This window comes from Balaenoptera acutorostrata, chromosome 1 (assembly GCF_949987535.1).
Source record: "Balaenoptera acutorostrata chromosome 1, mBalAcu1.1, whole genome shotgun sequence".
NCBI classification, from domain to species: Eukaryota; Metazoa; Chordata; class Mammalia; order Artiodactyla; family Balaenopteridae; genus Balaenoptera; species Balaenoptera acutorostrata.
This window is the reverse complement of record NC_080064.1, coordinates 78,935,625-78,950,114: the sequence shown is the minus strand read 5'-3', so window position 1 is coordinate 78,950,114 and position 14,490 is coordinate 78,935,625. Positions and strand designations below refer to the sequence as shown.

General features: G+C 40.2%; 1 protein-coding gene and 1 pseudogene across 11 annotated transcripts in view; one reads left to right on the top strand and one right to left on the bottom strand.

The window, feature by feature from the left end:
• Positions 1-4,786, bottom strand: part of LOC103005628 (guanylate-binding protein 2-like) — a 50,699-nt pseudogene extending 45,913 nt beyond the window's left edge.
• A 156-nt stretch (positions 4,787-4,942) lies between these two features.
• KYAT3 (kynurenine aminotransferase 3) overlaps positions 4,943-14,490 on the top strand; it is a 52,845-nt gene continuing 43,297 nt past the window's right edge. The window contains exons 1-4 of one of the 11 annotated variants that reach the window (XM_057528025.1): positions 4,972-5,097; positions 8,953-9,093; positions 11,159-11,341; positions 12,283-12,382. In XM_057528025.1, coding sequence (XP_057384008.1) covers positions 12,284-12,382 — 99 coding nt within the window. In that variant the 5' untranslated portion in view covers positions 4,972-5,097; positions 8,953-9,093; positions 11,159-11,341; position 12,283. Of the gene's footprint in view, positions 5,098-5,156; positions 5,364-8,952; positions 9,094-11,143; positions 11,342-12,282; positions 12,383-14,490 lie in introns of those variants that run through there. The other 10 variants (XM_007176366.2, XM_057528042.1, XM_007176365.2 and 7 more) reach the window with 10 other exon arrangements.

Here is a 14,490-nt window from a genome sequence, read left to right as displayed (position 1 = left end):
TTTCATTTTGTCTATCTTTCTGTGAATGCGATTTTCGTTCCACAGGCTGCAGAATTGTAGTTCTTCTTGTTTCTGCTGTCTGTCCTCTAAACATAACTCTTTTTGACAGATATAATCGTATATATTTGAAGTAGACAACACGGTAATTCCATATATATATACATTTTAGAATGATTACAAAGATCAAGATAATTAACACATACATCCCCTCACACAGTTAACATAGTTAACTCTTTTCTGTGTGTATATGTCTCTGTGTGTGTGTGTATATGTTGAAAACACTTAAGATTTACTCTCAGCAACTTTCAAGAACATAACTATAGCAGGAGTGTCAGATGGAAAACGGTTTAGGAACTTACAAACCCAGACTTAATTGTCATTTTTTCCTGGAGCAGGTCCTTCCTAGTACTGCTTGAGTATTATGAGTAAAGGAAGAATGTAGTTCTACCTGCCTGACCCTTAATACCTACAAGGGACAGATGCTGCTTGAGAAGTGGCCTTATTATTCCAGATAATAAGGCATTGCTTATATCTTCCACTTTGTTCTCCTCTCTGCCATTCTATTGTCACCTGCAAGGTCCATGTAAAGTAAAGTGAGATGCCTTTGGTAAGCAAATGAGAGGAGTCAGTAAACCATCACAGCAGTACTATGACTGCATATCAGGAAACCTATACAAAAGATTTAAACAAAATTGAGGTTGATTTCTCTCTTATGTCAATACAGTAGGTCTGGAGCTAGAGTGGTAGCATCATGATATCAGGGCTCAGGCTCCTTGTCTCCCATACTATTGTTCTACCATCTTCAACTTGAAGATTCTACCTGGTGGTGCAAGAGGGTGGTAGCCAATTTGTCTGTACTCAAACTGTCAGGGAAACCACAAACAGAGGGAGCAATAAGGGCATATGATCCTTCAAGACATTTCCTGGAAGCAGCACATACAGCCTCCACTTATATCCCATTGGCTAGAATTTAGTCATATGGCTCCCACTCAGCTAAAACAGAGACTGGAAATCCAGTCTTTATACCAAGCACTCATATACTCTGCTGAAATTTGGGGGTTGTATTGCTATAGAAGAAAAGAATACTAAATATTGGGGCATAACTAGCAGCCCCATCCTAAAGATTCTCTTTCCCTTTTTCTTAAGGAAAAATTGTATAGTACTTAGTAAGAACCAAGCACAGTTCTAAGGTTTTCTTTTTTTTTTTTTTTTGGTCTATGAAGTCATTTAATCCTTAAAATAGCACTATAAGTAAGGTTCTATTACACACATTTTACAGATAAGGAAATTGAAACACAGAGAAATGAAGTAACTTGCCCAAGTTTACACAGCTAGAAAATTGCAGAGTTGAGATCTGAACCAGACAGGTTGGCTTGCCAACTAAGCTATACTGCCTTCTCTCTGCTGTATTTCAGAATATTTTTAGCCCTCTGTATGAGAGAGTGGAAAAGACTTTAAAAGGGAGATACTGTCTTTTTATTCAGAAAACAAATGAGCACAAGATATAAGAAGCACAGCCTTTAGCTATTAATTCCAAGGAGTCACTTACATTTCTGTTTTAAAAGCCAACATGAGTATAAAGAATAACACAAAGCTTGGCATATGAACAAAGTATTTCAATGCCCAGCATTTGGTCTTCCAATCATTGAATGAATGTGCATGTAAACCAATAACAACAACAAGAGATGGCAAATCAAACATATTTATACTCTCTCTCTCTCTACTTAAACCACACTGAAATAACAGTGAGGGGGTTCTTTCAAGCCATAAGCCTGTGAGAAAAAGAACAAGGGGAAAGACAGTGACAACAAGTTTATAGACCTTAGAAAGCAAACAGGCAGATAGAAACTGACAGTAGATTCAAAAAAGCTGCATCCCGGCCTTCCCTGGTGGCACAGTGGTTGAGAATCTGCCTGCCAATGCAGGGGACACGGGTTCGAGCCCTGGTCTGGGAAGATCCCACATGCCGCGGAGCAACTAGGCCCGTGAGCCACAATTACTGAGCCTGCGCGTCTGGAGCCTGTGCTCCGCAACAAGAGAGGCCGCGATAGTGAGAGGCCCGTGCACCGCGATGAAGAGTGGCCCCCACTTGCCGCAACTAAAGAAAGCCCTCGCACGGAAACGAAGACCCAACACAGCCATAAATAAATAAATAAATAAATTTATTTAAAAAAAAAAAAAAGCTGAATCCCAGATTCATCACAAAGAAAGCCAAAAAAGCAACTAGATCTACCTCCACAGAACTCTCCAAAGGTTCAGGACTAAAAACACGAGGGTCATTTAAAGGCCTTTCTAAGAAACAGCTAGATCCTCAGATCCACACTGCAAATTCACACATCCCCACCAAATTTCCTCCTTCACCTCAGCAAGAGATTGGCAGTTTATACTCTGAAGAGGGTAAACAGAGAGTGTCTGAATTAGGAGAAACTAGGCAGAGGTGGCTGTGGAGTGGTAGAGCTGAAAAAGAGGAATAAGTGAATGTCAGCAGAATGAACGTTGTGACCCTAGCCCCCTTTTCTTCCTCTGCCACCGCCCTAGCCCAGACAACATCATATCTCCCACTAACAGCCTCCTAACCTCCTCCTTCCAGCTTCTACTCTCGCCTACCTGCAAGTCTCTTCTCCAAAGCAACTAGAGTGTCTTTTTAAAATGTAATTAAGATTATATTGGGCTTCCCTGGTGGCGCAGTGGTTGAGAATCTGCCTGCTAATGCAGGAGACACGGGTTCGAGCCCTGGTCTGGGAAGATCCCACATGCCACGGAGCAGCTGGGCCCGTGAGCCACAGCTGCTGAGCCTGCGCGTCTGGAGCCTGTGCCCCGCAACGGGAGGGGCCGCGATAGTGAAAGGCCCGCGCACCGCGATGAAGAGCGGTCCCCGCACCACGATGAAGAGTGGCCCCCACTTGCCGCAACTAGAGAAAGCCCTCGCACGAACCGAAGACCCAGCACAGCCAAAAATAAATAAATAAATAAATAAATAAATAAATAAATAAAATTAAAAAAAAAAAAAAAGATTATATTATTCCTCTGCTTAAGATCTTCCAATGGCTACTTCAATATAAAATCGAAACTATCTGTGGTCTTCAAGGTTCTGCATGATCTGGTCCCTGCTTTCCTCTCCACCCTAATCTGGAAGCACTTTTCCCTGGATTACAGTGCTTTAGACACACTGGCCTCTTTCTTATTCCTTGCATGCCAAGTTTATTCTCATATCAGAGCCTTTTCAACTGCTATATTCCTATCCAGAATCATTTTTTGCAAAGTTGTGTCTTTATCATTCAATTCTGGTTCAAATGTTACCTTCTCAAAAAAAGCCTATCCTGACTATCGTATTTAAACTATCTGCAGTCTCCACCCCTCATTGCTTCTTTCATAGCGCTTATCACCATCTGAAGTCATTGTATATACTTACTTGCCTGTTGCCTGTTTCTTCCTCTTTAAGGTTTGAGGCACTCACTTTCTCTGCCTCATTTCCCCCAGAAGCCTCCAAACCTCTGTTTTCCATCCATGTATTTGTTAAATATGAGAAAAAGATAAGCAGTACCTGCCATCAGGAACTGAACTGACACTTACCTTTAAGGCTTTGGTATTGTTAGGAACTAGACCTGGTGTTCCCCTGTAAAATATGAAAATCCAACAGAACACTAACATCAGTCACTCTCTGATTATGATGAAATGAGACAACAGATAAGATCACTCAATAAACTTGCCTAAACTCAAATAAACAAGGTCACTGCAAACTACAAAAATAGCAAACCTCCTCTTCTCCCGGCTAGCAAAACCATTGCTTCTTTACCAACTACAGACTTAGCCTTGAAACTTTCCTCCCTTCTTCTACATAAGATGTATTATGATGCCCAATCTAATAATCACCCCCACTTCCAGACAGCACCCAAAACAGCATGAATCTCCATTTCCTTGAACCCTCCCCTCCAAATCACCCAATACAAGCTCAAATACTTGTCCCTATTGTACACAAGCATCTCTCCATTCACTTAATCATTTTCTGAATCTCGCAGTACCTAGTTGCAGAGTAGATTCCTTCAACCAGAGAGTATCTTTGTTCTTTCCTCTGCAGTTGAATAACAAGCTACTGCCCACCAACTCCTTCTATCCTCTCATTTTCTTAAATTAGGAGATAAGGAAAATCTAGTTATGAAACCTAATTCTTACCAGAACCTCTCCTTTTGCTAACACTGCCCTCAATAAAGGAGTAATTTCTGGTGTTCCTTTTTCTCTTAGCTGATTTTTCTTCTTCACGTTTAAAGTGTCACTTATTTTCCTTCTCAGTTTCATACCCTATTCCATTCTCGGTTCTCTGATCGAATTCGTTTTACTGTTCAGGAAAGGAAAGTTCCTTTTTTTCCCCCCCTCTCCACCATCATAGGTGATAAATACACCTACAAAACTTTTCGCACACTCTCTTTAGCCTTGCCCTCTCTGGCACCTTCTAACATCATTCAAACTACAGCCTTCCCCTCACCTAAGCCCTGTGACCTCACAGCTTGCCTTTTCTTCCAAATCAATCCTTTGTCCTATGACTCGCCCCAAGTCAATAGGTCACATACATCCAATTAGACCTCAATTTCATATCCAATCCCGGCCATATACAAGCCCCCGCCCCATTCCACCCTTTACCCAGACCCGCGTCTATCGCACGGCCCTGATCCGGCTCCGCACCTCCACCTGCAAAGTCCAGTCCGGGTTCCCGGCTGTCCTCACAGCACGTCGCGCCCGAGTCTAGACCCCACAGCCAATCCCCGGCCACATCCCCGCGCATCTCCATCCCGCCCCCTTACTCTCCTATGCCCGGTGCCTTTCACTGCCCCCTTCTCCACGCCCGCCCAGTTGCGTCCAGTCCGCTACCCCGGCCTACCCCTCAGCCAATCGGCGTTTGGAATTCCGACCCCCACAGTCAATCCCGTCCAGGCTCCGCCCCCACGTCCGAGTCCCTCCCCATCAGACTCTCGAGACCTCGCGGGACTGGGACTCTGGGTTGTGCATTCACTAGCAGTAGGCCTTTTGCAGCTGTTCGCGTGAGGGGTGTGAGTGGGGCGCAAGGCGGGCACTTGGTGGCGGTGACGGCAGTGGTCTCGGGTGCGGAGCCGTGCGGAGGGAGGCTGGGAGGGAGGGAGGGAGGGAGGCTTAGCTGGGGTGCGCTCGCCGGGCCGCGCGCCTGGCGGGCTGGGAGGAAGAGCCAGGGCTGGATTTCCTTCAGCATTCGGACTCGCCTTCCGGAGCTGAGGCGGGAGCGCGGGCCTGGGCCGCTGACCCCCGGGCCCTGGCGGACCACGGGGCTGGTAGCAGAGGGTCAGCGCTGGAATTTCAGAGTTTGCTTGCTCCGGAGAAGGAATGGCCCTGAGGTGACTGGTCTTCTAGGGTGGGGTCCTTTGGACCCCGGTCCTCGTCTGCTCCTTTTGCGCTTCATTTTTGCAATTTGGGCATTTTGTAAACGGTGTGGGAAGCTGACACCGACTCCAGTTCATCCGTAATCGGGATTCTCAATTAAAAAAAGGGAACAAAGGCTGCTCACTTGCCACATAAGTGACTCTTAGTGGAACCCGTAGTTTTTAGATAAAAGAGAAAAGAGGCCCAATCTGTTGCTTTTGGAGCCCCCCCACCCAGTACGGACATTCTTCCGTCTTGCTGGCGTGCGGCTCCTCCGCTGCTACCTGAGGGCGCAGCCGGGCAGCTGGCTCCTTCCACACCGGGCTGCACACCCACCATTACAAAGTTTTAACTCACGTGGGGCTGAAACCAAACTCGTGACAACTTAAACCGGACAGCCAGATTCCTTACCTCTGCAGAAATTTATAATTAATTACACGAATCCCATTTTCACAAAACAGCTTTTCAGCAATTTCAAGATCATGTCTCCTAACTTAAGTCTTGTGCCGGCTCAGTATGGCTGATTTTTTCCATTCTTGTTTCAGTGACGTGGCTTTGAGGCTTATTCCCACTGTACTTCCCCCGCCAGTACCTTGTTCACCTCCTATATGCCCTCTGTTGTATCAGTAAGCCTTATAAACATTCTAGAAGTGGACCAACAGGTAGAGCATGAGGTGGAAATAAACTTTCCTTGGGTCAGACTCTTAACCTGGGTTGTGCATTCATTAGCACTAGGCCTTTTTGCAGTCACCTCACATTAATCTTCCTTGAGCTTGCTGTTAACCTGAACATCTGTACTTTGTGAAATTCACTAAATCTTTTCCTACCTCTCCTCCACATATGCAAAGTGGTTATGTATTGATTATCTGTGTTTAAGTCCAGAATTTCAAACTTTTTACAATTCATCTTGACTGCTTTACTCATCTTTTAGCTCTGGATTCTCCAACAATCCATCAGCCTTCTCAGCTTCAGGTCCCCCCAAACTGTGCCACACATATCTTCTGTATCTTCATTTTAAACAGTCTACACCAATGATAATAAATAGTTTAATTTTCTATTGATCATGTGTATATGACTATGGAGCTTATCTTATGTATAATATGCCATAATCAGGTTTACTAGATCACCCTGATTCACAATTTCCTGATTTTCTTCACAGAACACTGGTTTTAAGTATAAATGAAACAGTGAAAATATTGTTTAAAATGAAAAGCCATATACCTTTTGATTTTGAAATGAAAAAAATACAGTGAAAATATTGTTTAAAATGAAAAGCCATATACCTTTTGATTTTGTCCAACTTTTCAATGACATCCCAATTTATTCATTTAGCTTCTCGGTGAATATGCATATGGAATGTTAATTGCTTTAGAAAAGTGCTGCTCAAAAAATGTTTATTTAAAGTACAGAAGAAAAACAGCTTCAGGGGTTCTGAATCTGTATCTATCAGCCTGCTTAGATTTCTTTGGAGCCGATAATTCACTGGTGCCCTCACAGTTCCTTTTACAATGAAATTACCTAGTGAGAGAGTAATGAGTGAGAAGAAAAAAGATCTGGGCATTGAGGAATTCTGTCATTTAAGTTTGGGAAAATGAGAGATTGTCATAGGTCAAAAGCCAAGGGAAAATGGTGTTTCTGGGAGGAGACAGGGCTTGACCAGCTGATCTAAAGCTGCAAAGAGCTCAAGGAAAGTGAGAATTGCAAAATGTCCAGTGAATTTAACAATGTGAATGTCAAAATTGACTTGCACAAGAGCTGCCTCTATGGAATGATGGGTACAAAACTCAGATTGCACTGGGTTAAGGAGTATAGATTGAGGAAAGGGGACAGTTAATAAAATGATGTGTTTTCATTGGGTTGGCCAAAAAGTTCGTTTTTTTTCAATAAGATGGCTGTAGTAGCACTTAGTTGTCTTTAACTTCATTCGAAACAATTTTATTAGATTGTATTGTGACAGCTGTCATATCAGCGTGCATTTTTTAAAAACTTATCAAAATTGGTGGATTTTTGTATAGCCATTTTAATATTGACGATGGAAGAAAAAAGCAATATTTTCTGCATATTATGCTTTATTGTTTCAAGAAAGGTAAAAATGCAACCTAAGTGCAAAAAAAAATTTCTGCAGTGTATGGAGAAGGTGCTGTGACTGACTGAACGTGTCAAAAGTGTCTTGTGAAGTTTTGTGCTGGAGATTTCTTGCTGGACGATGCTCCATGGTCGGGTAGACCAGTTGAAGTTGATAGTGATCAAATCGAGACATTGATTGACAACAATCAACATTGTACCACTTGGGAGATAGCCAACATACTCAAAATATCCAAATCAAGCATTGAAAATCATTTGCATCAGCTTGGTTATGTGAATCACTTTGATGTTTGGGTTCCACATAAGTTAAGCGAAGAAAACCTTCTTGACCATACTTCCGCCTGCAATTCTCTACTTAAACGTAATGAAAACGTTACGTTTTTAAAACAAATTGGGACAGGGGATGAAAAGTGGATACTGTACAATAATGTGGAACGGAAGAGATCGTGGGGCAAGGGAAATGAACCACCAGCAACCACATCATAGGCCGGTCTTCACCTAAAGAAGGTGATGTTGTGTATATGGTGGGATTGGAAGGGAGTCCTCTATTATGAGGTCCTTCTAGAAAACCAAACGATTAATTCCAACAAGTACTGCTCCCAGTTAGACCAACTGAAAGCAGCAGTTGACAAAAAGCGTCCGGAATTAGTCAACAGAAAACGCATGATCTTCCATCAGGATAATGCAAGACCACATGTTTCTTTGATGACCAGACAAAAACAGCTTGGCTGGGAAGTTCTGATTCATCTGCCATATTTACCAGACATTGTACCTTTGGATTTCCATTTATTTCGGTCTTTACAAAATTCTCTTAATGGAAAAAATTTTACTTCCCTCGAAGACTGTAAAAGGCACCTGGAACAGTTCTTTGCTCAAAAAGATAAAAAGTTTTGGGAAGATGGAATTATGAAGTTGCCTGAAAAATGGCAGAAGGTCGTGGAACAAAACAGTGAATACGTTGTTCAATGAAGTTCTTGGTGAAAATGAATAATGTGTCTTTATTTTTACCTTAAACTTTTTGGCCAACCCAATAACTAGAAGGGACTTGAGCAAGGAAGGCTGAATATGCCGAGGAGAGGGGTAATAATCAATGGAGCAAAGTCTCTGTGGAGGGGAGAGGAATGACATCTAAGTCACGGGAGGAGGGACTGTCCTTTTGTAGCAGGGTCACTTCCTTTATTATAGTAGGAAGAAAAAAGGAATATTTTTAGGTTTGGTTTTTTAGATGTGGGTAGGTTGAAAGAGTTCGCATCTGATGGCTTCTATTTTCTCTGTGATAGAAAGCAAGGTCATCTGCTTAGACTAAAGAGGGTTTTATGTTAGAGGAGTGTGGGAAAAATTTAAATAATCATTTTGTACTATGGGAGAGAAATATTGCCTATTCTCTTATGGCTTTTGGGTGGGCCCAAGAATTAAACTGACATAATACAGATTAACAGGAGAAAAGCACACATTTGATAAAAGTTCTATGTGACACAGGAGCTTTCACAAGGAAATGAAGACCCAAAGAAGTAGCAAAACCAAGTGCTTTTATGCTAGATTGAACAAAGAGAGGCCATTGTGGAAAAGTAACCCAAAAATATGGGGCGACTAAAGGAAGATAAGAATTATTTTAACAAGGTCTGTTTGCACAGAATTCTCTCAGCTTTAACTCCCTAAGAGTGTTTCTTTTTTCCCAGTATAGGGCAGGTATCTTTCACATGGGAATTTTATCTCCTGTTTTCAGGAAGAAAGGGGGAGATCAGATCACTCTTCTTGCCTCGGCTGTTTTTCCAGTGCCTTTAGCTCCCAATAATCCTTAGGCCAAAGTGGCAATTTGGGGGGGCGGTATATTCTGCCATCCTCTACCTATAGAATATAGTAGAAATGCTGGAGAGTGTTGGGGGTCAATTTGAGATTAATGACCATAATTTGTGGTGAAACCAATCCTATCCTTTGTGATTTTCTCCAGCAGTCCACAGCTTCATGGGCCATAGGAAAAACAGACACTGTAATTGAGTTCATCCAGGGCCAGGGTTTTATAGATGCCTATCTATAAAAGACAGACAGGGGGAGCTAGGGCATTGTAAAGAACATTATTGAAGCAGTGGAACTGGTGTCTAAATTGGAAGATAAAGGAAGGTGAGGGCTGATTGAGAAAAGGAGAGGCAGCCTCCTAGAGATCTTGATGATATTTAAGAATAGTAATCATTGGAATAAGTAAGCAAATTGGAAGGATAGGTAGTTTATGGTCAAAGATCAGAATACTTCAATTAATTGTTTTGGAATTAGACCAGATTGAGGTAATGGCAAGGTGCAGGGTGTGACTATAGGAGAGAGTGCCTAGGGTGGGATGGAAGAGAAGAGCGATGGGCACAGGGTTGTCAGTTGTTGGATGGGCCATCTCTGAAGACATGGGAATTACCTGGGATGATCACAGCATTTAGAGTTGAGAAGAAAACTGTGTGCCTAATGACAAAATCTCTAATGAATGACGAGTTATCAGCAGGCCAGAAGATAATATCATTGAGGCAGATGAGGGAAGTAGTAGTCTGGTGATGGTAAAATAGACGGTAAGAAAGAGATAAGTGGGGCATATACAAGCAAAAGCTGACACTGAGGCATATAGGAGTGGTATCTTCAGGGAGCAATAAGGTTTCAGTTCAAGCTAGGAGGTACAAGGAACACTCTGAAAACATAAAGATGTAATGGGATTTGCTGAGAATGGTGCAGCTGTTCCAAAAGACACAGTAGAAAGTTTGGAAAGTGGAAGAGAAATGAAGGGCTGGGTCAGTTTCCAGGCAATACATTGCATTATGGCGGTAATGTGCTGCAGAAAACAGGGAAGAAGAGGTGGGAATGAGGCTTTGGGATTTCCAGATGAAAACAGGTAGATTTAATGTCAACTTTCAAAGGGGGATGGGTATTGAGGTGTGGTGGCCAGAGGGTGTGGCTCACCCAACCTGGGGGGAAACTCCCAAGACCTGCAGTCTGAGGTCACACACAACCAGCCACTGACTTACAGTACTTTCTGAGATTACCTTGAAACCAAGGATTCATTTATTCATCTGTTTTGAAATATGGGGAAACTAAGGCCCACCAAGGGTCAGGGAATTGTCCAAGGATAGAAACCTTTTTTTAGTATCAAAAATAAGGGTTAGAATCCAGGTATCCTGACTCCTAGTCCTGTTTGCTTCCCTCCCAGCTTCCCAGCCCCATTTATCTGAAGAAGGTAGAAGAGGTTTCTCTCACTTTTCTACTTGCAAGAAAGAATTTTACTTATACTTTCCTTAATACCAAATAAATTAGGTTGAATTTGAATAAATGGGCATTTATTTTCTGAAAAATATATTGTCCTAAATCAAATTAACTCTATGATACTGAATGAAGATTGTTCAACATAGTCACTGTTGTTTGGTAATACCTTTCCTCAGAACTAGCCCTACTGCCTAATCCAATTAATATTTTATTCCTGAACAGAACTATTAATGACCAAAGAATAGGCATTTCTTGATTTAAGAAAACCTGGTCTTTCACTTGAAAGGCGTAAAACATAAGAGGTAGTTATTTACTTTACAAAGGAATCAGTATTTCATAAAAGGACTCATCATAAATAGTTCACTTAAATCATTAATTTATAATGTGATTTTATGTATTCATTCAGTCATTTGACACATTTATTTATCACGTGCCTCCTATGTGCCAGAGAAGACAGTGGTGAACTAAACGCACCGGGTCCCCCTGTTCATGGCGCTTGCATTAAATTATCGAATGAATGAGTGAGTGGTCAGCCAAACAAACAGAAAGTGCTTTGCAGAGAATTATCCTAGGCTGATGTGGTGTAGAATGGCTAAGAGGCTGCCATTTAAGCTGAGATTTTATTGACAAGGTAAGGATTTTCTATTTCACTTTTTAAGAAACATCCAATATATTATTTTTCACATCTGTACACTTCACATTTTGGTAACTTAAAGAGATTCATAGCTATTGATAGTTTCAGTGGTCCCTTTGAATCCATAAAGTATGTCTTTTTTTTCTAAAAGTTTGATTATTAGAGATGAAGGAAATGCCATCCACTGATAGAACATTGTCAGAGTAAAACCTTATGGGAAGTTTCTGCTTTCCTGAATGCTTTCACTTCTAAATGGCAGTATAATAAGAATTCCATTTTGCTTTGATCTCCCTACTTTGACCCATGATTGATAATGATTTCCTTACAAGTAGAGAAGTAATCCAGATTCATGCCTCTTTAGCAAGCCATTTCAAGATTCCAGCTACCTAGCTATCTTCTGGAATTGTTGAAGGCAGTACCACCTGAGAAAATAAGGGAAGATTCATTCATATATTCTTCATATTTATCAAGGACCTACTATAATCCTTTTCAAACAGCTTTCTAAATAACCTGTTTCTAACAACTTTAATTTACTGTCGCAAATTGCGTTTTTACTACTGACTTCTCCAGATGATTCCGAAATTTAAGTAGTTCTTAGACTGAAATATTCTGGATTTTATGCCTACTAGGAATGAAACTTTTACTTCCTGTAGTTTAATGCTCTTGACTAAATTAGAACTTTGTTTTTTAAATTCACCATATCCTTACAGATCTCTACTTTAAAACGACACATGCATAAATTTGTATAAGGAGGATTCTATTAGAATGATTAGAATGATTCTAGTGATGAGAGATTATATCATAGAAAGAAAACTCAGCTATCAATAAATTTTATTTCTATTTTATACAAGTTAATGGTCTATCACCTAGCTATAAATCTTTAATAGTGATATAAGTATATACTTACTCCCTTTAAATTTTTTTCTTTTGTCCTGTAGCATGTTTTTGGCCCGGGGGAGACTGTGCACCCTTAGCAGTAGACCTAAATTCCTGAAGACAATTTGTGCTTCAAAAATCCTTGGACACTCTACTTCTGCTGTAAGTATTGCTTAATCACTTATAGAAATAATATTGCACATATTCTGCAATGTCCAAAAAACATAATTTTTTAGCTACTTTATAATTATTTTATTAGAATGGGTATTTCTGTTACATAAACTGAAATTATCTCTTGTCATCAGCTAGACCTGACCTTCACTGGGCAGCTGCTTGCCTGTCTATGTATCAGGCATATTGCTGGGCATTTTATTCAATATCTCACTTTATTTTTTATTTTTTTAAATTGAAGTATAGTTAATTTACAATATTATGTTAGTTTCAGGTGTATAGCATAGTGATTCAGTTTTTTTGCAGATTATATTTCATTATAGGTTACTATAAGATATTGGGTATAGTTCCATGTGTTATACAGTAAATCTTTGTTGCTTATCTATTTTATGTATAGTAGTTTGTATCTGTCAATCACATACTCCTAATTCCCTCCCCCTGCACACTCTTTGGTAATCATAAGTTTGTTTTCTATGTCTGTAAGCCTGTTTCTGTTTTGTATATACATTCATTTGTATTTTTAGATTCCACATATAAGTGCTGTCATATAGTATTTGTTTTTCTCTGTATGACCTACTTTACTAAGCATAATATTCTCTAGGTCCATCCACATTGCTGCAAATGGCAATATTTCATTCTTTTTTATGGCTGAGTAATATTCCATTGTATATATACTGCATCTTCTTATGCCAGTCATCTGTTGATGCTTGGGTTCCTTCCATTGTAAATGGAATTTTCTCCCATTCTGTAGGTTGTCTTTATGTTTCATTGATGGTTTCCTTTGCTGTGCAAAAACTTAAGTTTGATTAGGTCCCATTTGCTTATTTTTTCCTTTATTTCTTTTGCCTTGGGAGGCTAATTAAGAAAATATTGCTACAATTTATGTCAAAGACTGTTTCACATATGTTCTCTTCTAGGTGTTTTATGATGTTATATGTTACATTTAGGTCTTTAAGCTGTTTTGAGTTTTTGTATATGGTGTGAGGGAATGTTCTAACCTGACTGTTTTACATGTGTCTGTCCAGTTCTCCCAGCACCACTTATTGAAGAGATTATCTTTTCTCCATGTATATTCTTGCCTACTTTGTCATAGATTAGTTGACCGTAGCTGGGTGGGTTTATTCCTGGCCTCTCTAGTCTGTTCCATTAATGTGGGTGTCTGTTTTTGTGCCAATACCATGCTATTTAGATTACTGTAGGTTTGTAGTATTGTCTGAAGTCTGGGAGGGTTATGCCTACTGCTTTGTTCTTTTTCATCAGGATTGCTTTGGCAATTCTGGATCTCTTATGGTTCCTATAAATTTTTTTTTTAACATCTTTATTGGAGTATAATTGCTTTACAATGGTGTGTTAGTTTCTGCTGTATAACAAAGTGAATCAGCTATATGTATACATATATCCCCATATCCCCTCCCTCTTGCGTCTCCCTCCCACCCTCCCTATCCCTATAAATTTTAGGATTATTTATCCTAGTTCTGTGAAAATTTCATGGGCAATTTGATAGAGATCACATTAAATTTGTAGGTTGCTTTGGGTAGTATGGCCATTTTAACAATATTAATTCTTCCAACTCAAGAGCACAGGATATCTTTTCATTTCATTGAGTCATCTTCAATTTCCTGTATCAGTGTTTTATAGTTTTCAGTGTATAAATCTTTCACCTCCTTAGTTAAGTTTCTTCCTAAGTTTTTTGTTTTGTTTTGTTTTTATGTGATTTTAAATGGGATTTTTTTTACTTTCACTTTCTGATATTTTATTGGGAATAGAAAAGCAATAGATTTCTGTATATTAATCTTGTATTCTGCAACTTTGCTGAATTAATTTATTGGTTCTAATGGGTTTTGTGTGAGACTTTATGGTTCTCTACATAGAGTATCATGTCATCTGCAAATAGTGACAGTTTGACCTCTTCCCTTCCAATTTGGATACCTTTTATTTCTTTTTCTTGTCTGATTGCTGTGTCTAGGACTTCCAATACTATGTTAAATAAAAGCAGCGAAAGTGGGCATCCTTGTCTTGTTCCTGAATTTAGTGGGAAGGCTTTCAGCTTTTCACCATTGAATATTATGTTAGCTGTGGGTTTGTCATAAGTGGCCTTT